We start from the raw sequence: 22,636 nt of genomic DNA, 5'->3' as shown, positions 1-22,636 counted from the left end.
TGAGGCCACTAAGATAAAGCCACATCAGAGTTATTAATTCCTTCTAATGATATTGAGAGGCAACAGATGACAATTAAGTGTTCTGTCATCACAAATTGCTTCAAAATTAATTTAGAGATAGCATTACCCAAAGAGATGCTAGTTTTTCATTTAATCCAGACAACACATTAGATCAACCAAGTCACTAAATCCATTATTGATACAGATTATTTTTCATAATAATAAATCACAAAAAACCACAAGAAATCAGTTTTAGACCAGAGCTGTGTAGATTTTCCCCTGTGAAGTGTTTGCACTTGATCAACATGAGGGCGGAGGGAACATTTTCCAGCACTGAACACTGACTCAGCATGGCTCTAGGCATCATAAGCTCACTGCAAAGCACATGAGGAGCCCACCAGGTACAAACCTGTCCCTTTGCAATGTCATACTCTTACCTCAAAATTGCCAAACTGGCTATCATTTGAAAAATTCAGACTAAATTTCAAAGAAGAATAGCACTAAATTGCCAGTGAGAATTTGGGAATTCCTGCAATTCACAAGAACAGACAAAGAGTTCAATATTTAATGTGTGCCTAAGAGTTAAGATAGAGAAATGTATAAAATCTTCTTTCTTTGAGCTTTATGAAATTTTGAAGATATAAAGTGGACAATAGCAGCACCAAAAACATTAATTGCATAACTTCAAAGGTCTCTGCAAATGACCACAATTGAGCTTTCAGCAGATTAGATAGGAAGTCTGTGTGGAACACCACGTCACATTATAAAGAGGAAGGAAGCTAGGAGAATTATGGAACAGAAGAGAGAAAGTTGAGTTTGGTTTTCCTACATAAACCCTTACGAGTGTCATGCCCTTCCTTTTGTCTGGTAAAGATTTGTGGTAAAGACCATGGGGAAATGCAAATATAGGAAGTAACATTATAAAATCCTGTTCTCAAATCTCACCACTATCAATACACAGAATTTACTGTTCTCTCATGCTCAGTGGCACAGTATATGCTGAGCTTTGAATGAAAACAGGAAAAAAACCAACCCTTATTTGCTTTATCTCCAGTATATGTTTCATTGAATTGCAAAGGCCTGAAGTTACGTGTTTGTTTGGGTCTCCTGCTCATGAATTTTTCTCACACGCACAACTAAACTTAGACTAAAGTAAACTGCTACAGAAAGCACTTCCAAGTACACACAACACGCAAATGGATGCAATCCCTCAGAGTTTAGCGGGATTGCAAAAAGCAATCAAAAGCATTGCAGAAATAGGGAACATGTATGCTAGGATTATGTCATGAGGATGAAATACAGAAATTTCTACTATGGGATTCAAAAAAGCCATTCCAGACATGTATTAGTCAAATACTCATTTAACAATCTTTTTTTTTTTTTTTATTTTGGAGTATTCCAAGTTCTTGCAATAAGGAGCCTTTAAACTGAGGTTCCAGGTCTGATTTGCTATAGATTAGGTACTGATATAACCTGGGGGAAATTCCATCGTTGAGGAAACACATTCTTGGTGTGTGTCTGAAGTGATGCAAATGTGGAGGATGTAAGGAATAGGCAGGATCACTGTGCAGCACATTGCCTCCTTCCTTTGCCAGTTTGATCATCCTCAGTAGCTGTCAGGCTACACTGCCAGTGCCAAATAAGACAATCATCTCACTTGACTTAACAGCAAGCACAGTTTTGCCTGCAGCTGGCTAGAATTCTCTAGTTCTTGTACTATATAAAGTACTACATCAACTCTTAAGCTTCATATGAAAAGCAGAATAATCCCCGTGAGTTTAGTTACAACCTTCCTTGTGGATTTTGCTCACAGGTTTCCTACAGTAACAAAAGCAAGTGCCAGTTAGCCTTACCCTTGCTTACTGAGAGAGCCAATAGTACATGACTGTTCTAGTGTACAGTTACAAAATATAGTGTAAGGTAAAACTCATTGAAACCACAGATTATCCTTGCCAGATGCTCAGAATTTGCCAAGCTGAATTAAGTGGGATTTCTAGAACAGAAAGGATAACTTTGGGACATCTCAAAATGGCTAAACTGCTCAAAGAAATCAGAATATTTTTTTTTTCTCCTGCATTCAGCAGAAAAGAAAGAATACTACCCTCTCCTTCTAGAACACACCAAAACACCTAAGACTACAAGCATCAGAAGGACTGGGGATTCTTCCTCACAGCTCAATACATGAATGACAGATTGCAGTACTATTTTATGCCTCAAGTTTTGCTCTCAGGATGCATCATGCTCTGAACAAGGAAGAGAAGTGTTGCTCTCCTGTGATATCCAGAGAGCAGAGAGAGCATTTGAGTACTAAGATTGCAGCATTTCATATTGTTTATGAAGAGGTTTATGAACGTTATTTCCTGTCATCAAAAAGACCCAGTGTCTCAAAGTGCTGTTCCCTTTATAAATTCACATTGCTGGAAGTACTAAGGGTTCTCTTTTCTACTGGACAAACAGCCTCTGTAAGGTCACACAACCCTCTAGACATAACATAAGGACCAAGACATTTTTGGATGATGATAATTTAAGTGTTCTTGCCACACTTTCTACATCATTTGTGCTTTCTTTTTTTCCATCATCATCCTGGGAAGTTTATTAGTAATACAGGATAGAATGATAACAAGCATTAAAATGTTTTGTAGGAGACATTAGACACTCATGTGGATCTCTGCTGAATGAGACATCAAAGACTTGCTTATCTCTTCATGCCTAATTTTTTCAGTGTTACTTCTGAGAGATACATTTTGATCTTGTGTATGTAACTGTTTTAACAATGCATAGCCATTTTGTTCTGTCTTAGGATCCTCAAAGGTTTGTTTCTGTTCCCCTGAAATTTGCTTGAAAGAACTATCTCCTTTGTAGAAACCCTGTTTATATTCCGTGACAGGATTTTGCATGCAAGTAACAATTGATATGATTTTGAAGGACTAATGCTCCCATTTAAAGGGCTGCTTAGTAAAAATTATTCAAGCATCACAGAAATATAATAATAACATTTCACTGACTTTTTAAACTGCATTCTTTAATATTATGTTTCTGCAAAATTGAAAACTATTTTAAAATAACAAATGACTCTGGAGTCAAAGTAAACTACTCACTTTTGAAATAATATTACAAAACTCTGCAATTCTGAAATTAAAATGGATCTCAGTCTCTTTTCCCATTTAACAAGGGAAAAAACAAGAGGAAATGGCCTCAAGTTATGGCAGGGCAGGTTTAGATTGGATATTAAGAAAAGGTTCTTCACTGGGGGTTGTCAAGCACAGGATCAGGCTGCCCAGGGAAGCGGCTGACTCACCATCCCAGGAGGTATTTAAAAGATGTGTAAATGTGGCACTCAGGGACAGGGTTTAGTGGTGGACTTGGCAGTGTTAGGGTAATGGTTGGACTCTATCTTAGAGGTCTTTTCCAACCTAAACAATTCTATGATTTTATAATTCAAATAAATTACACCTATGCAAAAGGAACCATACCTGTTCCTAATATGAACAGAGGAATTAATAAAATGAAACATAACATGATTTTAAAAGAATGAGCATATTTATTCTCTATTAAAAAGAGACAGTACATCAAGGTAAAAAATATAAATATCAAAATCATTTAACAGTTAACCAACCACCCTGACTTGGCAGCAATATTTTGCAAAATTATTGCATAACAATTTTTTCTGGCAGATTAAACTCCACAAAATCCATGATGTGTACTTTTTCTGTTTACATCATAAATCATCCTACAACAGTAAGATAATGTTCTGGCGTATGTATAAAACATCATACAGTAACATGATACATGCTTTATGAAAGCTGGAAAGAAGGAAAGGAGAGAAAATGTCTCTTAATGCTTTCCCTAAACCTTAGACTCAAATTTAAGCAACAGATAGTCACTTTTCCATTTGCAGTCATTTAACACAGGCAGTTCCAAGTACATACACAAATACACAAATATATTAAAAGGATTTGTTATAAATAGCTATTGCTTTTGTAGGCAGCTTCAAATATACAATCTTCTGTATCTCTTTAAAAAAATAATGTCCCATTTTAGTCTATTAAAAAAAAAAAAGAGTTCATCCACAGGTAAATAATCTTAATTAGAATGTGACTCTGTGAATGTCCCAAAGAGTTTGTCCCAGTGTGTGAAGTAAGGAGCATAGTTTGATTTGAATTTCAGATGGTGGAGATCATGATGTGGGGCTCCTCCATACAGTCCAAAAGGCACAAGTCGGTGAGTTGACCATGGGAGGTCATATCCAGAATGGTCCTCCACTGACAAACCAATGTTTACAAGGAAGAACAGCATCTCTGTCAAAGGATGGCATCCCAGGAGCAGTGGGTTTACAGCAGCAAAAAATCCCAGTGAGAGCAACTCCCACACGCTGGAATACTGAGTGGTAAGGGCGAACGTCGAGACGTGCTTGTGATGCACCTTGTGGAAGGTCTTGTAGAGCCAAGGCACCTTGTGATGAAGCAAATGCCACAGGAAGTACTCGAAATCAAATAGCAGCAGACAAACTGCTACTTGCAGCAGGACTTCAGGCAGCTCTGGAGCTATCACTGGTAGATCCATGGGTCTCCAGTACCAGTGCAGAAATGTCACCGGGAAGATCAAAACAACATGGTGATACACACTTTGAATAATGCAAGGCACCATCATTCCAAGACTTGGATAGGTCTGTGGCTGGATTTTGTATTTTCTCAAGTCTGGCAGTCTGATGCTTAAAAAGTCCAGTGCAACATAGGGAAGACAGAAAGCCATGTATGCTGTGAAAGAAAACAGCACTGGGAAAAACGGTGACTTGATCAACGGCTCCCTTGCGGTGACGAAGTCCCAGAGCGGCTGCAGGCACAACCTGCCCTGCTGTCCCTCCATCGGAGAGCTGAGCAGCACTCGCTGTGGCAGGCTGCAGTTCATGCTGCTTGCAGGCTGAGGCAGCTGGAAATCCTGCAGCTTTTATGCAGCCTGTGCCAGCTGTGACTCCACCCCCAGCAACTCTTACACGCCAATGAGAATTAAAGGCGCAGCTCTTTTTCCTGTCATACAGAGTGCAACATAATGCATTACAATCTCAGAACAGAATTACCTGACCAAGGCCAAGCAGAGCTCTACCAGAGACCTGCACAGTAGAAAAACAAGCAGACCTCTAATGTTGGAATTCAGAGAAAGAGTTGGAACATCTTCTATTCCCCTTATTGCAGACACTTCAAAAGATGCTGTTTTAATTTTGAATTGTGCCATCCTTTGTTATCCTTTTGCCTTTATAGATAAGGCAATAAAAATTACCATTGATTTATTTTTTTTTATGTGACTGCTACTTAAACTCCAGGTCTGACCTGTGGGTATCTGGTGGGTAATGGCTGTGTGCAAACACACATTTCCTTAATGATCCCTTGTTTATAAAATAGCCTTAGTTAAAACCTTAAGGAGACCTACAATACACTTCTAGTTTGGATGTGGTGGCTGTGACTTATCTCCATCTAACTTGACATTTGAAGTCATGTTCTCCTTTACATACCTGTATCTACTCGACATGGAAAATTCACCTGACATGACTAGATGCAAAACTGAGCCAACCACTTTTGAAGAACATGAGATCCCCCAGTTGCAGAGAATACAGGGTAAAATCTCATTATGCTTCCCCACAGATGCTTAGCTACCAGTATTATCACATTATTACAATATTCACTCCATATCTCAACAGCTCTATTAGCAAGTTGATATGAAAATCCCCCTTTACCCATGTATCAAACTAACATATGCACTTAAAAGATCCACCATTAGTCCTATGCCCTTTAAAGGATCTACCTCTGACCACAGGCAAGCACACCACAGGCAGAAGCCAGCAGGCTTGACTCCAACATTACTAGTTTGCTAAAAGCTTTTAGAGGTAAATGATGGAAGTTTTGATTTAAGCACTAAGACATCACTTCTTTTGTGCTTTTAGAAAAACAAAGCTTTGAACATTTAGGGAAACAAAGCTTGCCCTAAGCTTCCTATGAACTCACCTCTTTTGTCAGTAAAGCATTTATTCTAATATTGGAAATGAGGTCAACTTCCTGGATGACTTTATTACCTTGTTCAGATGATTTTATTTCTTTGCTGATCAGAAAATTAATCTGATGGAGCAAATGTGAGACTGTATTTCCTTGCTCCTCAATAATTAAGAATGATTCATTAGCAGTGACCTTTTCTGAATATGCATGAATTTGTAACACTTAAGTTTGCTTTCACCTTCAACTGTTTTCTTTTCAATAGATTCTGTTCCCTCTTTAGGCTTCAAGAATTTTGCTTAAGCAGTAACATTATCTGTGCTATTATTCAGGCAATCAGTAGGCCCTTGTTGGAGACAGGCTTCTACCTGTTCCATATATATTTTGGAATTCAGATTCCTTGCTGTTATGAGACTGTTTTGGAGAATTAATTTATTTAAACCATTAACTGTTGTGAATTGAAACCTGGTGCAAGACACTGCTCTGACAGGTGAGGATCTGTATCCAAGAGCTTTGTTTCAATCTTCTGACTGCATTTTATCCTAACCTCTATTTCACAATAAGGCATTTATAACACCAGCTGGGTCCAAGAATACTATTGTGATTTCTGTTGATTTATACAGTCACAAACAGAAATTAAGTCTCCCAGAAGGGATAAGTGATCTTCTCTATTATTAGAATTATGCAGGGAATCAATTTATAACGTATTCCAAATATCATATTCTAAATTTTATAGTATTCCAAATCTCACTAAAGGGAGATTGACATAAATTGCTCAGCTGCCTTAAGGACACTCCTCTGACTAATCCCTACAGATACGTGAAGTCTCAATAAGTTCCAGAGCCATTGCTGCCCACAAGCCATATTTTAAAGAATAGGCATTCTGCCTGCAGATTAGGTCATAGAAAAATAATTCATAAATCCCTTAAGGAAAAATAGCGGAATTCTGCAGCGCTATTTCTAGGACATCCTGCAGCACAAAGCCCAGGCGAGGCGCAGGCGAGCAGCGCTTACCTGGGAGGCTGGCGCCGCCCCGAGCCCCGCGGGACAGCCGGTGCTCGCACATCCGACAGGACAGACCCGCACCCTCCAGAACCCGAGCCCGAGCCCTCTACCTTAGCCACCAAACAGCATTTATCACTTATCTATCTATCTCCGCTCTGCCGACTTCAGTTTCCTTGTCAGCACAAGGTATGACACCAAAAAAAAAAAAAGACAAAGTACACACAGACCCCTTCTGCACCTTACTCAGCGACACAACCCCAGCTTTCTCCTCTCAGCTTACAATGCTGCCAAAATTCCCCATGTGTTGCAAGAATCTCTCAAAAACTCACTCCTGCTACAGAGTTTAGGTTGAAGGGCACATAGTTTGGAATGAGGCCCCACAAAGGGTCTTAAATAGATTCCACATGAGCACAAGATGCAAGCACCTACCCAGGCTGCACTGTTAGGTACGAGCTACAATGCAAACAGTGCTACAGCGGGTAGCAGGAAAATGAGGGAAAGTTAGCGGGAGAGAAAACTAGAATCAACATCCTGAAACAAATGCAGCATTAGAAGGAAAAATTCTTTTTCCATCCTCCTCTTCTCCCCCTCTGTATGGCAGTATTATTGTTGTACCAGAGATAAGGCAACATCCCAGAACACGCTGAGCCCTCTACCGGGAAAAGCGTGCTGGGGAGGAGGGCTGGAGACTCGCTCCCAACCAGCGCCGGGGAAGCAGGGCAGGCAGCAGGAGCAGCGGCAGTGCCGGCCCTCGTTTCCAAGGAAGCCGTTCGTGCTGGCTTCCTCCACAACGCGGTGCCCACCCCGGGACTCACCTGCCCGCCGAGCCGGTGCGGGGCGGTCCCGCCCCCAGCCCCGCCCAGTCCTGCCCTCGGCCCCGCCTATAGCCCCGCCCGCAGCCCCGCCCGGTCCTGCCTACAGCCCCGCCCAGTCCTGTCCATAACCCCGCCCTCAGCCCCGCCCGGTCCCGCCCGGTCCCGCCCCCAGCCCCGCCCGCAGCCCCGCCCGTCCCGCCGAGCGGCCGCGGCCCCGCGCGGTCTCCCCGAGCGAGCGGCAGCGCCGCCCCGCGCCCATCCGCGGCCCCACCGCCCATCCACGGCTGGAGGATAACGGAGCCGGGAAACGCTCCTCGGCTCAAATCAGTTGGGTTATCAGAATTGGATAACAATAATATCTGGATAATAATAAAAATAAGCGAGATAAAACTCTCCTCCTCGCATCCCTAGTAAGCAGCTTGAACCCTGAGCCCACAGGGATGTTGAGAATTTCAGGACGAAGAGCACACATTCCTCTTCAGTTTTGATTAAAAACTTTAGCCTAAACACAAAATAATTTCATAACAGAGCCAACACATTTCTTTATTAAATTTTTAATCTCCGCCTCCCCAAACAAGCTTCACTGAAAACCTCTCCAGCCAGTATCAAGCATAATCAAAGGTCACTTCAGTTCGTTTCCAACAATGGCTGATGATGGAAAACTGCCCGTGAAGTAAATTGCTAATTCTCAAGCTTTGCCTTAACAGGATTAGTTTTCAAAATAATAACCATCAGGAAAATATCCTAAAATCCTTTCATTTAGAATTCATGACTCAGGAATGAGAAATTGATTTGTATTCTCAGCAGCTTACAGACATAATTTCTGGAAGAGTCAGAACGAAATGCAGACACTTCCACTCAGAAAATAGGAATTAGGCAATCCTGTAACAGATGTGGCCAGTGTCCATCCAACCTTTGTAGTTTTTTATTTCATTGATGATTTCAATTATTTTGGTCATATCAAGTTCATGAAAATAGGCTGACAGGAAGAAAGGAAACTCCTGATGGGCAGTGCTGCAGCATGAGTTTGTATTTTATAACACAATACAGGGAGAAGACATTATAAATGCTTTCATTACAAGAAAATCTTCCACCAGGAGCCATTTTATTAGATATCCAAAAACCTATCCAGCTATCAAGGTTTCTCTCTCACACCTTACAGGGTAAAACCATTTGTAACTTTCAAAGATATAAAGGCACTTCTGTTTCATTTGGAGGGGTTCTGTTTTGAGGGGCTTTGGGGTGTTTGTTTGTTGGTATAGCACATTAACTATAAATAATTTCTAGAAAAATTTGTTTCCAAGCTGACAAAACTGTTTTTCTTGCAGAGCCCAAGTAGAGTAGGAGGTCGGTTTTACCACCTCTTCCTACACTAAGGCACTTCTATACTGCTTGAGTTGATGTATAAACTTTCATCAGCACTGTCACTAGCCATGGAATCACTAACCAGTGTAAAAATGCTCTGTGTGGAGCTAGTGCTCCAGTAACAAACTCCAGTAACAAACACACACTCCACCATCCTCAGGCCTTCTGATGAAATGAACACTGTAAATATACTTGCAGATGACTGCAACAAAATCCTTGTCAAGTTCCAAGCACAACATGAGGACAAAACCTCGCTTTTCTGTCTGTTATCCCTGCTGTGCCTCATTGTTGTACAGCTCTCAGTCAGAGCCCTGGACCATGCATTCTCTTCAGCTGCACACAGGTCTGAGAGTCTGAGATCCATCAGCTGAACAGGGATTACTTTATTCTGCCTTTCCAGCAGTCACTAAATGCTGAGACCAAGCCAGCAGAAAGTGTCCCATGCCCTGTTAAGCCAGTGCACTTTTATACTGTCCAAAGCTGATGTTCAGCCCACCTTCAACAACACATACATACATACATACACACCTACATACATACCTGTAACACACAGGTCCATAGAGCAGGCACTCAGTATTTAAGATCTGCTTAGAAAAACGTACTGTTCATCACTGAACTCTTAATTCCTCACAGGTGATTCTAAATAGACCAAGCTTCTCACTCATCTCCTCTATGTTCAGGATGTCTTATTTTGCACAATTCTTCCCACTGACACCTCTTCAAGTTTCTGTTACACTGCAACTTCAGTGAGTCAGGGAGAACTAAAGCAGCTCACAATTTCCATAACTAGCCTTACTCCAGTGAAGCAGAGAAGCTCCATAATGGCTTTTGTGTAAGTCTTCCAGTATTCTGGCTTTATTTCCAGGCACCCAGGGTGTTCATCAGCTGACAAAGGTGGCCACACATAGAATTTAATACACTCTACTGTCTCAACTGCACAACCACATTATTCAGAGTGTTCAGAAAGGTATAGCCTGAGCACATTTATTATTGAAGGTGACAAAGGTCACAAGCTGGTTCATGTGTACTGTGGCAAAGATTAGCTCCCTGCCTTGCTATGTGATTAAATGCCATTTATGAGATTACCAGACAGTCTGTTAAGCAATCCAATTACCCAAGGTTTAAGAATATGATACAAGAAGCTTTCCACCACGTCAGTGGTTTAAAAGAAGCCTCACCTGAAGGCTTAGAAAATGACTCTGTCCTGTCAGTAATTATTTACAATTATTACCTTACTTAAAAGTCTCAGAGAAGTCCACTTAAATAAGAATGGCCTTCTAAGCTTGGGAAAAGCTTCTTTCAGGGAAAAAGTAAAAAGAAAGTTTACTTAGCTATTTTACTTTTTTTCTGTACTCATTCTATGGATTAATAGTTGTGAAAAATAGATTTGGCTTTCTGAATTCTGTCCCAAAGATTCCCATGCATTCATGAAACAGGAAGTGAAACACCACACCACTCCAAACTCCAAGCAGGTCTCATGTTTATTGAAATAGCTCAAGCTTAATAAACATGATGCACATGGTTCTTGCCATACCGCATATCCTCACAACCGTTAAATTAACCACCCTGGATTCCTACAGAAGTTTCCCTTCAGCACAGCAAAGCACATCTGGCTGTGCTTTACAAATGACCAAAATCTCATGAAGCAATGAACCACTGCATCCCTAAACAACACCTGAGAGTTCCCTGAGTCTGAATTAGGAATAGAAAAAAAAAATACCCAAAGAAACAAGTCCTAATTTACAACCTGTGTCTATTTCTGCCATTTTTTTTTATTTTTTTCCATTTTTTTTACAAAATAAGTTTGCCTCAATTTAAAATGCATTATTTCCTATGACATTTAGCAAGGCTCTTTATCCTGTTGGGATTACTGAAGAAATATGAGCTGAATCCAACTATGGCACAGAAATTATCTGGACTGAGGCAACTGACTCTGGAGATTGTTCATTTGGCACAGAACTTTGATGTATCTCAGAGAAACTAAAGTCCTCTGCACAGTCAATGGAAAGAGCTCCAAAGTCAGCCCCCTGAGGCAGATGTGAATCCTCTTCCCCATTAAATGGGTCTTAGCCCCAGTTTGCAGTAGACAAATCAAGCTACTGTAATACTGTCAGGCTTCTCCAGGCTGTTATTTAGGTGCTGAACACAATGGTGGGGAGCAGCCTATAAGTGGTTAAGAAGTAAACAGATCTTCAATGCAGCAGATGATTAAGGAGAAAAGTCCTCAGAAATTAAGTCACTCAAGCTGTAGAATTAATGCTTTGGCTCTTCTCTCACCAGCAGCAGACTGGGGGAGCTTGTTTTCTAGTTAGTGGTCAGTGCAAAACACAAGCATGTTACATCACTCTCCTTGAAAGCCACAACTTATTGACAAAGTTAACTGAAAGTGGTTTTGTTTGAACATTACTCTTGTTCCAGGAATCTGCCAGGGTGAATTGTGACCTCTATCCACAGCTGGTATGTGAAACACTGAAGGCTTCAGGGATACCACCAAAGAAAGAATCAAAGCAATGAATCAGTCCCAAAATTGGAGATTTTAACTGACAGTGGTTTCTCTGGCTTCACTGCAGTTCTCTGGGCAACATTGAAAAGGGAAGTAATCTGATTTTATGTGATTGGCTAAAATAATACCACAGCAAAAAGTTACTAAGTGCTTTATAAAGTGCCAGCACCAAATAGGTCACTGCAGTACAAGAAGTACTTCTCAAAGGTACTTAGAAATGGCCACATACTGAGAAATGGCTGTGTTTTATGCTCAGTGAAACACTTGTTCTAAGTGTCAAGCACCTGAGGTGCTGAATGGACTAACTTGTCTAATTTGTCTTTCAGACAGGTGACTACATTTACGTGCACATAACATACTCTTTTTGTGCTAGGTCCTACTGCTGTGTTTTGAGTACCATGCCACTGTGTGCAAAATAAGCAAAATACTGTGAAGAGAGAGAAATAATACTGAGAAAAAACAACCAAATATTAATCCAATATTAGTAGTCATTGCTGGCATTTTAAAAATGCATCACCCTAAGCAATGTAGTATTATTGTCAGAAAAGTGTATTTTCCAAAAACTGACAAATTCCTGGTGAATCAATAGCCATGTCAGTGTAGAGATAACTTTCTAATCATGTTAATTATTTCATTATACATGCGGTAAGGTGCATCAAGGCCCCAGATGAAATCCAAATGTTCCCACTCTGGAATGTTTTTGTGGTAAACCAAATTGGAGATCTGAGTGAGCAGCATAGCAACATCCTTTGGGTCTGCCAGCCAGTCCTGTCCACCAGTCCACACTGCAGTTGGTACAGTCATCTCTTGTATTTTGTAGAAAGGGGGAGTAGACTGAGGAGAGGAAAAATGAAAACAAAGCGTTAGAAAAAAAATCTTCAGTATGATCCTACACTGCCAGTGTAACATACTAGCAACTGCAAGAATGTGTCAGATACTCATTTTCTCTCTTGGACAGCTAGAGATGGAGTCCTGGCTCAACCAAAAATGCAACTGCAAGAGTCCTGCAATATTATAGCATGGGCAGTAGTAAAGATGTGTTTTGAGGAGTTTACAGCAGGGTATCAGGACCTCAGAGAAAGTGAAGACGCATCCCATTCAAGGTATTTCAACTCTAAGGTCAGAAGTGACTGCTACTGCTACTCTCAAAGTATGATACTGCAGTATTTTGCAGTCACTAAGAGAAAAGGGGCAAATATTTTTGGCATTGTATGCAGCAATTTAGAGACAAAAATGCATGGAGACTAAACAGACTGAAGATAAACAATACACATGCACTGACAGCCTGTGCCTTATGATGAGAAGGTCAGGGGGATCTCATGATCTAGGCTGGCAGGACTTCCCCTCAAGGAAGTGATTGCCACCACAGCTTCATATCCAAATGTGATCCCACACTGACTTAGGACTACCTCTGAGCTCTACACTCCCAGCTGGTTTCTATTTTTGTTCTTTTGCAAAAGGCAGATCTCCAGTCTGGTTACTGGATAACAACAACAGCTCTTCAGAATACAGCATAAAAACAGCACCCAGAGAAGTGCCCAAGGACAATTTTCTGTGACACTCTAGAATTATAGATGTAAAAGATATTTACCTGGTTATAGTGAGCCATATTTGCAGCTTTGCTTCCCCAGTCATAAGCTTTGAGTTCCCCAGTCCTCACAGCCTAGAAATAAAAAAATACACATACAAAGAACTGCAACACTACTGCCAGAAGAGCTAAAAAGTGTAGTCATCTGGAGAGCAGGCAACCTACACAAGAAACAGTGGAATGTCAAATATTAACAAGGACAAGTGTCACTGCTTTGCCCAGTGTCACAGGAATGGAAAATATTAACATTCAACATTAACATTCATACCATTAGACTTTGTCCCTTAAAATTTCACACTCTCTAATAGCAATGGTAGAAAAGATTAAGGAAAACAGCTTAATGTATCCAAAGCCAGGATGTGGCAGCTCCATGTTTACTTCTGAAATATTTACCTTAATATCTAAATGTGTATGAATAAAGCAGGGAGCTTTCTTAGCAAGCCTATTCTGCATAATTTACTATCTACTATTTTTCAGAAACAAGTTTATATAACAGGGATCTGGGAAAAAAAAAATCTTCACACATTTCTTTCTGAGCCAACCCTTGAACAGCTGTGTACAGTACAACACATTGCCTCTGATGAGGTGACCAAAGCCAGCTATGAGAGCACAAGTAGCACTGACCACTGATTCCATGGGAAATGTCTCACTTGTCAGCCTGCTGACCAAGCTTCAGGCACAACAGCATCACGCGCATGAAACTGTGCACTGAGACCAACTTCAAAATATACTAATAAAATATAAAATGAAGCCAAACAGAATAGAACAGAAAACCTGCTGCTTTTCACTGGCTAAAAATACAACCTGTAATCACAACAGGGTTTGTTAAAAGGGAAACAAAGACTCATTACAGCATCTCTCTGAGGTAAGTTATTCTGCAGTGCTTTTTGTTGGTTGAGGTACTTCTAGTTACAATATTTTCAAAGAAATAAGAAAGAGGGGTGAACCACCATAAATCCTTATCATGAAAGCAGCTGCAGTGAACAGCTGCCTTTCTTAATTTTGGCAGTTCCAAATTTCACTTGGGCTAGGCTGCACATATATTTTGGCATTTTATTTCACAGATATCAGACACATCAATATTCTACAAACAAACCAGAGTCATGGACACTTTAGATTCTGGAAAGCCTACCTGGCTCCAGTGGATCATGTTTTGTACAGATGTCCCTGCAGGGCAGTGTGTTGAATACACATCCACTCGACTCTGCAACAAGATCATTAACATGGTTTACTCCTCCTCACAGGCCATCAGTTCTACTCATTGTTGCTTCCTGAACAACTAACAAACTATTCCATTCCACTTAAAATGTTATAAACAAAAGTTAACTGGAGCCATACATACAGATGAGGTAAGAAGTTAAAATATTTGGGGGATTAATTGCATGGAACAACAGAACTCTCAAGCTGAATTTTAAAACTAATAATGGTATCCGTTAAGAATTTTTTATATATTCAGTCAATACTGTGTTAGAGTTCACAATAACTTAGCTATTAAAGAAAGTCACTAGAACACACCATGTTCAAGTTTCTTTCATTAAAACCACACAGAAGAAAGAATAAGTTGCCACAAAGGTCATCGAGTATTCTGTGGGTGCAAACATGGGTAGCAAGCCACTTCAGCAAGAAATTCTGAGGGAGGAATTGCTTCTTTCCAAACATGTCCTACAAAAAAACAAACACATAAGACAAACATGTAATTGCACAGAATGACCTTTTTTCAGTTTTTATACTACAACACTCTTGAGGTAATTATTTGCATTTCCACTGGTGACAGGTGTGTCACATGAAAATCATTGATCTCCTTATCAGCGTTGTCATGGTTAGTGCTTCTGCTACAAATGGTGCAGTACATTAACCCCACCAAGAGTACATGGGAACTGGGAAAATCTTGCAAGAATTTCAAACCTAACCTCAAATTCAAATAAATTTTAAATTCAATAATTTACAGTTGTACAGTACAGCTTTTTGTCATCAGATTGTTTAAGGCTAAAGTATGTTAAGCTCTGCCTGCTAATTTTAAATGGCTTTGTACTTGCAACTTCCTCTCTTCAAACCATGAGAGAAAAACAAGCTGCATGAGATGTGGTGACCTCTTCCTCTTGATGGGTATTTTTAAATTGTTCAAGGATTTTAAAATGTCCCACTGCAAACTTCCTTAAAAGTGACACAGTTCTTTAAAGATATGACTGACCCACGAGATTGTCACTGTCAGGTTCTCCCTGCACTCCAGTTTTTTGCAAGTCACGGTGAGAACCAAGTTCCTCAGCACAACATGAACATCTGCACAAGGCACTGATCAGCTGCTAGTCTCATTAGACAAAGTCCATTATGCAAGGAACAGGAGATCACAATGATTAGTGTTGCTTTTATGTTAACTGCCTTTAGAGCAAGGAACCAGTAATACAGACAGACTTTAAAGCAGTGCAAGCTGGATCAGAAGGGGGTTATGTCACAGAACAAACAGCCCTGTGTGGGAATCTCCATGGGTGGAGGAAAGAAAAGTGATGGTTAAAAATGACACACAGCAGGGTGTTCACAATGTCTGACTTCAGGCACTTACTGCAGCCTGCCTCATTCTCCTTGATGTTAATGGGGAAGAGGTAAACTCCTCCAGAGGATGATTCACAGCATCTAAATAAAGCTGTTGCTCTTAATCATCCTCTGAAGGATCCTCTTCCAATACTAAATGGTTGATTGTGAAACAAATCTGTTAAAGTTCATGGACAATTCATGACCTGTATTCTGTATAAAGATATTATACAACTCTTCTAAAACACAGTGACTAGATAATCATATGATTTTCCTAGGCTAAATTCTAGAAACATGTAAATGGAAAAACAATTTTGTTCCACCTATTAAGCTATTGTAAAATACTACTTTAAACTGATGCAAATTGTCTCACTAGACAGTAATAAAGGTACAGAAGACACTGCTGACTTCAATAGCATCATAATGGTAAAATTGACCCAGAATCCTTATCATATGTTACTCTGTAATCCACAGCTATTAACATTCTTTCCTATGCTATATTCAGATAGAAAGGGGCATACTTCATTTGGCTTGAAACATTTACACTCAAATACAAACCTTGAGCAGCACATCAGGAAACAATCCAAATTTAACCAGAGGGCTGGTGGCAAACTTGACAGTAGCTACTGGTGCCAAGGCAAAGAACATTTTGATTTTCTTAGCCAACTGTGGCAAAGTTGAAAAAGCAACAAAAGCTGTAAATAATATAAGAACAATTAACAAACCTCAGGGACACAAGTTGGATAAAAATTTTACCTGGTAGAAATTCTACAAAAATCTATGTGAAAGTGTGCAAAAGTATTTTTAGATTAATAGCTTAACTATATTGCAGTACCTAGGATTAGGTTAAATAATGTAAATAAACCTAGTTACTACAAAGCCTAAATTAAATGCAGTAATTCAGAAGACTTGCTTTCTTCCAGAAAGCAATTTAATGCTTACTAACTCTTCTTCTACAAGAAGGTCTAAAGCACATGAGCCAGGCCTTACATGCAGCCAAATATTCTGGAAATGGAGATCTTTATTCTCTGAGTCTGATAAGTCTAATTTTATTACGCATAATTCATTGATTTTTTTAATAGAAGCTGTACTGCCAGCTACCTGTGACTTCAATTTATCAGTCCAACAGCTTTCCACTTTTAAATAAACACTGAAAGATCATGTATTTTCATTTTCATGCTAATATTCCAGAAAGCCTCTAAAAACCAAAAGCCGTAGTTTTCAAGTGCCCTAGTTTTTAATCACTAAAACACATATGTGGAAATTGGTACCATTTCACACACAATATATTCTAATAAATGCATCTCTCCACATACCCATTGTGGTGCCCTGTGAATGGCCAATGTAAAATACTTGTTCCTGGCCAGTTTTCTTCAAAATAAAGTCCACTGAGGCTGGAATGTCGTATTTAGCCATTTCATCAAAGCTACAAAGCAAAGACAGAAAGTCAGTTGTGTAAGAAATCAGTGAGGAACAGCTGCACAGAGCTTTCCTGCACAGATCCTTTGTGTGGACACAAAGAAAAGCTTCTTTTGGATGAAACAGAACTCTGATGATTGAGTTTTCAGTTTTCTACTGACCAGCCAGGAGTTTCAGCACACCAAACTGATCCCAAAACTCCCCTTTACTGCCCCTCATCTGGGTACATGTGTGACACCACATGTAACCAGAAAACAATATCCTGCCAGTTCACAATGGGTCTGGATAGCAACACAAGGATACCTGAAAACCCAGAATTCTTCCTGCTTCACTGTGAAGTGTGTGTGCTTCCTGGACCAGGTGTTCCCTCTGCTGTTTCCCAGCCACACATCATAGCCAGCATCTGCCAGCATAAAGCCAAGGCTGTTGTAATCCAAGTTTGTGATCCAGTTGCTGGCATCTGCAAGCAATCCATGCTGCAGAAACACAGCAGGCCTTGGACCTGAAAAAGAAAGTGGTTTTGGTAGATTCCTGTTCATTAGGCATTGCATATGCAAGAATAATTCAAGCGAGCTGTTGAAAGTCTGTTTTAGGCTTGCACTTGAGTATTTAATCTACTTGACTTAATCTACTAAGAACACCAGTTTGTATAATGGTCAGAGTGCCATGAAATCACATGCTTTTTCACCAAAAGCTACTTTTTATCATTAAGAGTTTTAAACTAGCAACTTCTTCATTTTGTAACTTGAAGCTCAAAACAGACAAGTGTGCAATAAATAAACACCAGAAAAGCAGGAGTTACAAGAAAAATATAGGTACAGCACTTACAACTGTTTCAAGCTCACAGACTCAGAGAAGTGGCCCAAACACAGTGGCAGCTTTAATACTTATAAACTTCCCTGCCCCCACACATGGGGAAGGCATTCCCACGTATGTGCTACTGAGATCTTTGTTTTCCAGTGCCAAACCACTGTGCTGAGGTGTGGAAATCTCTGCAGCTGGTGCTGATATTATCTCTGTGCAACACCCTTCCATCACCAAAGCCCTGCCAGAACCTGAAGAGCAGTTCAATAGCCAACACGGGAATCTGTGTTTCAGAGGACTTTCTCCCCTTCATTTAACTAGTCATAAGAACCACAGTTAAGAGTCTCAACTTCCTCATCCTGAAAAGGGAAATGGCATCTCTATGTGGAATACAGATTTAAAAATTGAAAGTTCTTGCTTCTAAACAAAGAAAATCAATTAACATCTAATCCCTTTGGAGAAAAAAAGGCCTTCAAAAACTACAAAGGTCTCTGGTTCTCACAGTAGCACAGGTGTTTTGGCTTTTACTTCTGCTCTGAAACTGAAAACAGGCAACATGACAATCAGCTCAATGCCAGAGATTACTCAGGAATTTACATCTTCCAGTGACACATCACTCTGCCAAGATACAGACTCACACAGTACTTCCTCCATTGATAATTTTAGACTTGGATCTTTCAGCAGAAACAGATAAATCATAACTCCCAGTCACCTATGTTGTGTATCACAGGTCATGTCCATAAATATTTGCTGCAAGTTTCATATTCCAAATTAACAATACTCCTCTTTTCTGGAAATCTTTCTACTTGTGGCAAGGAACTTTTGAGTGCCTGCTTTTCCCACTTTGTTAAAAAGCCCACATGCATACTGTGCAGGCAAGCAGAACAAGTGCCCAGCAGTGCCCAACTGGCACTGGTGACAGTACAGTTCTGCACAACTGTTTACTCTGCTGCACTAACACTTTATTGTCTTATAAACAGGACTGTCAAGCCTCACAATGAATTTGTTTTCAGTAATGTTCCACTTTCCATTGACACGTTCTTCCCTTTTACTAAACTCAGATCAACCAACTTGTGAATTTTTGAAGAACAGGCTCTCCTCCAGCTGCTATTGCTTGTTTCGTAACCATGGAAGGGGAAAACTGTTTAACTGCCTCAATGCTTTAATTCTGCTCTCATATTAACCTCCAACAGCTGCCAGTTCCTTTTTTCACATTACCAAGCAGTCACCAGATCTCCACGTGTTCTGCACAATCATATGACAAACTGACTTGGATAATAATAATGACTTTCTATCACCTATGATCCTAAAAACCCCAGAGGGGAAATAAAAAGGTGGGTCCTTAAACTATGCTCTCTGCATAGAACATTTTGTCCTCTTCATCACAGACCCAACAAGCTGAAGACAGATTTACTTCCACACCCTTCTTACCCATGTTATGCAGTTGTTTTAGGGTTTTTCACGAGTAAAACAAAAAATCATTAATGTTTTGCTTTTAGGTGCTCTGTGCATTTCCTTTCTTTTTTCCCTGAAGAATGGTGGGCTTTGTTCCAAAAGATACATAATTCCAGGGAATTCTATTCACATTTTGCAGGTATTGCAAAAGAAAAATACGGCATACATATGCTTAGTCAGCAGTAGCACATCATTGGTATCTTCCTGAGGAAAGATACCAAGTCTATAAAAACTTCTTAAGATCAACATGAACTTTGAAATCCTCATTCTCCCAGAAGCTCACACTTCCACAAATGTGGTCAGTAATCCTTGTTTTCTCAAATTAAAGCACTCTGCAAAACATGAACTTGGGGTCGAGGGCGTGGCAAGGGGTATGTAGAGAATTCATAGAAGTCAAGAAACTTCTGTTTACTTATGTCATCAATGAAGGATTCAACAAAACCAGCAGGTACAGAGGCAGCCTTTTTCCTGTGGGCATCTCTGAAATTAAACACAAAGACACCTGCCAGTTTTGACAGGGCTCGTCCATGCACTGATCTTTACACATTCCTTGTGAAAGACAACAGACAGAGCAAACACCCTAACTCCTACACAACCAACAGATAAGCTCAGGAAGGCTGTTGCTTGGCCTTTGACAGGGGAGAGGGTTTTTCCACAGGTCTCGTTCACACCCAAGGCTATAGGACAATCATAAATTTCTTTTGGGAGCTTCACGTTTTTACCTGTAATCCTGGGATTTTTTTCAGTCTGAAGTATTCTGAGGCAATCCTTAGAACATGTAACTTCTATGCAAATGGACTGCTGTTACATGAATGGCTGTAGGAGGCATAGTGGCAAGACTGATAACAAATTCAGCCACTGCACAGACATTGGTAATTCCATACACAGTGTAGGAGGATAGCAAGTCAAAAGGTATGTGTCTCTCTTCTTCACATCTGTCTCATTTTTAAAGCATTCTATCATTCAGTCCTCACAAAAGCCTTTGCCCATATTGCTTCCTTGTAATTTTGAGCTTACAGTACCACTATTCTCTCTGTCCCTCACCTCCTCACCTGTACAACCCCTGCATCTCCTCCATGGTCTTAAACCAAAGTATTCCTTAATCTTCTTCTGGATTGTTACAGGAACAAAAGTTTTATAATGCAAAGACAGCATTTTCATTTTTTCTTTTTCCAAAGAGATATAAATCTTACCTTTGCTTCCTTCACGGCCTTTTCTTCCATAAGGTATTCTGTTAATGGAAAGAATATATCCATCTTCTGTTGTCACTTCATATTCCTCACTAGGGTATCCTCTGTAGGTAATAATCTCACTCTGAGGAGAGAAAAGAAAGCATCTTGCAACCAGACTACCAGGCTCCTCAGTCCACTAACACATGCAAAGTACCCTGGGTTTCTTGTAAAGACTGGAATGTGTAATTAAAAGGTCTGGTAGTAATATGCCACCTGCCTATCAGGCAGATTTTCTTAATAAGACATCCCAGAACAGACTCAGGAACTAGCCAGACTGAATCCTAGGAATCTGCAAGGATTTCCTAGACTGTCCCAGCCCCATGGTGCTTACAGTGAGAAAGAAGATGTACTGTTGAAAAGGAGATTATGGTAGCAGGGCAAAACACCAAGAGCCAGATTTGTCAGACAAGAATTGAAACTGTCTGCTCTCAAGAAAACAAGTAACATACAAGTGAAGACAGAAGAGAGTCACTGGCACCACTGCAGCACACAGGAGAGAAGGATGTGCCATTTCTTACTTTCTCCTCAAAATTTATGCCCAGTGCAGAGTTTTTAAGTGACTGTGGTGTCAGAGAAAACAGGAAAATAATAATAAAAATCCTCACACCTGCTACCTGCTTTGGTTTCATTATTAGGTTTAATTTCTCATCATTTATGTCTTGGGCTTTATGTTATTTTGTTTTGATGCAGCTCCACTAGGGCAATGAACTTGCTGTCATTGGTTTTATGACACTAACCATGCCTTGGGAAAATCTAAAAAATGCAAGACATGATCCGAGTTCTTCTCTAAGACTGTTGGGCAAAGAGGAGGAGAAGAATTTAATTAAGCATGCTATTTCTTTTAAATATGTCTTTAATTATTCACAGTGACATTAACATTCCAAAGTGATTTTAAGGCTGTTATTCCAATGCTATTAGTCTTAGACTAAATTATTATCTTCAGACCTTTAAACTGTATATACATGATCTAAGGTGATTCTAATACACCTTAAGCATTTCTATCTTGAAGCATCTTCTCACACATGTGAAAAATTGGCACTGTTTAGACAGGGCAGAGGAAAGAGAAACGAATATCGGCTAGCAACTGGAAATATTTAAGGAGTTAGCTATTGCAGCAGAAAGAGAACAAAGTTAAGAGAGTAAATCCCAAATGGGGAGAAAAGCAGTCGTGGGTAAGAACCCAGGCGCATGGTACTCGGAACTTCACCGTGCTCCACGAACATCGGCTTTTATAGCGGTTCGCAAAGACGCGAAAAAATGTGAGAGAAAGAACAAATATAGGGCACAGCAGACCAAGAGGACCGGGAAGGAGGAGTAGACAAAGAGGACGTGCAACCCTCGTGTGTGAGCGGCTGCAGCAGCAGCGGGCTGGCCGCTGGCAGGTGCCGAAGCCGCCGGGGCTCTCCCCGCGCTGCCCCGCCGCAGTCAGCGCTGGGCACTCCCGGCCGCGGCCGCGCCACTCACGATGTTCATGTTCGTTTCGGGGTCCACATTCCTCCTCCCTGCGGCGAACGCGCCCGAGCCGCCGATGCTCTGCAGCAGGAAAGCAGCGAGCACCAGGCCCCGCATCATCGTTCTACGAGAAGGAGCCGGGACACGGCGGCCGAGCAGAATGCAGCGCTACACCGGCTGCGCGCGGGCCCGGGCGAGGCTTTTGTGCCACCCCTCGGTGACAGGGGCGGGAGCAGCGGCGCGGCCGGGCCGGGCCGGGCCGGGCGTGTCCCGCGGGTCGCAGCGCGGAGGGAGCGGCGGGGGCGGCGCTGCCGGGCCGGGCCGGGCTCAGCCCACACGGCGCGGCCCTATCGGCGGTGCCGCCGCGGCGCGGCCTTGGCCGCCCGGCCCGCCGTGATTCAGCGTTTCCGCAGCAATGCTGTGTGAATCCTCCCGCCCCCCAGGCTCCATTTCCAGGAGCCGAGCAGCCTTCAGAACGGCGCCCG

The 22,636-nt window shown here is 41.1% G+C and overlaps 2 protein-coding genes across 2 annotated transcripts; both read right to left on the bottom strand.

Annotated features, from left to right (window-relative positions):
* Positions 1–4,014: 4,014 nt before the first annotated feature.
* CH25H (cholesterol 25-hydroxylase) lies at positions 4,015–7,055 on the bottom strand. The gene is made up of 2 exons (XM_064717000.1): positions 6,999–7,055; positions 4,015–5,027 (listed from the first exon to the last, which is right to left on the bottom strand). The coding sequence occupies exon 2, from the start codon at positions 4,906–4,908 to the stop codon at positions 4,084–4,086; it is 825 nt and encodes a 274-aa protein (XP_064573070.1). The 5' UTR covers positions 4,909–5,027; positions 6,999–7,055; the 3' UTR covers positions 4,015–4,083.
* A 3,577-nt stretch (positions 7,056–10,632) lies between these two features.
* LIPA (lipase A, lysosomal acid type) lies at positions 10,633–22,413 on the bottom strand. The gene is made up of 9 exons (XM_064716400.1): positions 22,164–22,413; positions 20,661–20,781; positions 17,512–17,710; positions 17,106–17,215; positions 16,348–16,484; positions 14,776–14,922; positions 14,393–14,464; positions 13,264–13,335; positions 10,633–12,506 (listed from the first exon to the last, which is right to left on the bottom strand). Exons 1-9 carry the CDS (start codon positions 22,269–22,271, stop codon positions 12,267–12,269), a joined length of 1,206 nt encoding a protein of 401 aa, XP_064572470.1. The 5' UTR covers positions 22,272–22,413; the 3' UTR covers positions 10,633–12,266.
* Between the last annotated feature and the right edge of the window lie 223 nt (positions 22,414–22,636).

Source organism: Zonotrichia leucophrys, chromosome 6 (assembly GCF_028769735.1).
Source record: "Zonotrichia leucophrys gambelii isolate GWCS_2022_RI chromosome 6, RI_Zleu_2.0, whole genome shotgun sequence".
Classification (NCBI taxonomy): Eukaryota; Metazoa; Chordata; class Aves; order Passeriformes; family Passerellidae; genus Zonotrichia; species Zonotrichia leucophrys.
The sequence above is the reverse complement of the archived record's forward strand: the minus strand, read 5'-3'. Positions and strand labels throughout refer to the sequence as shown.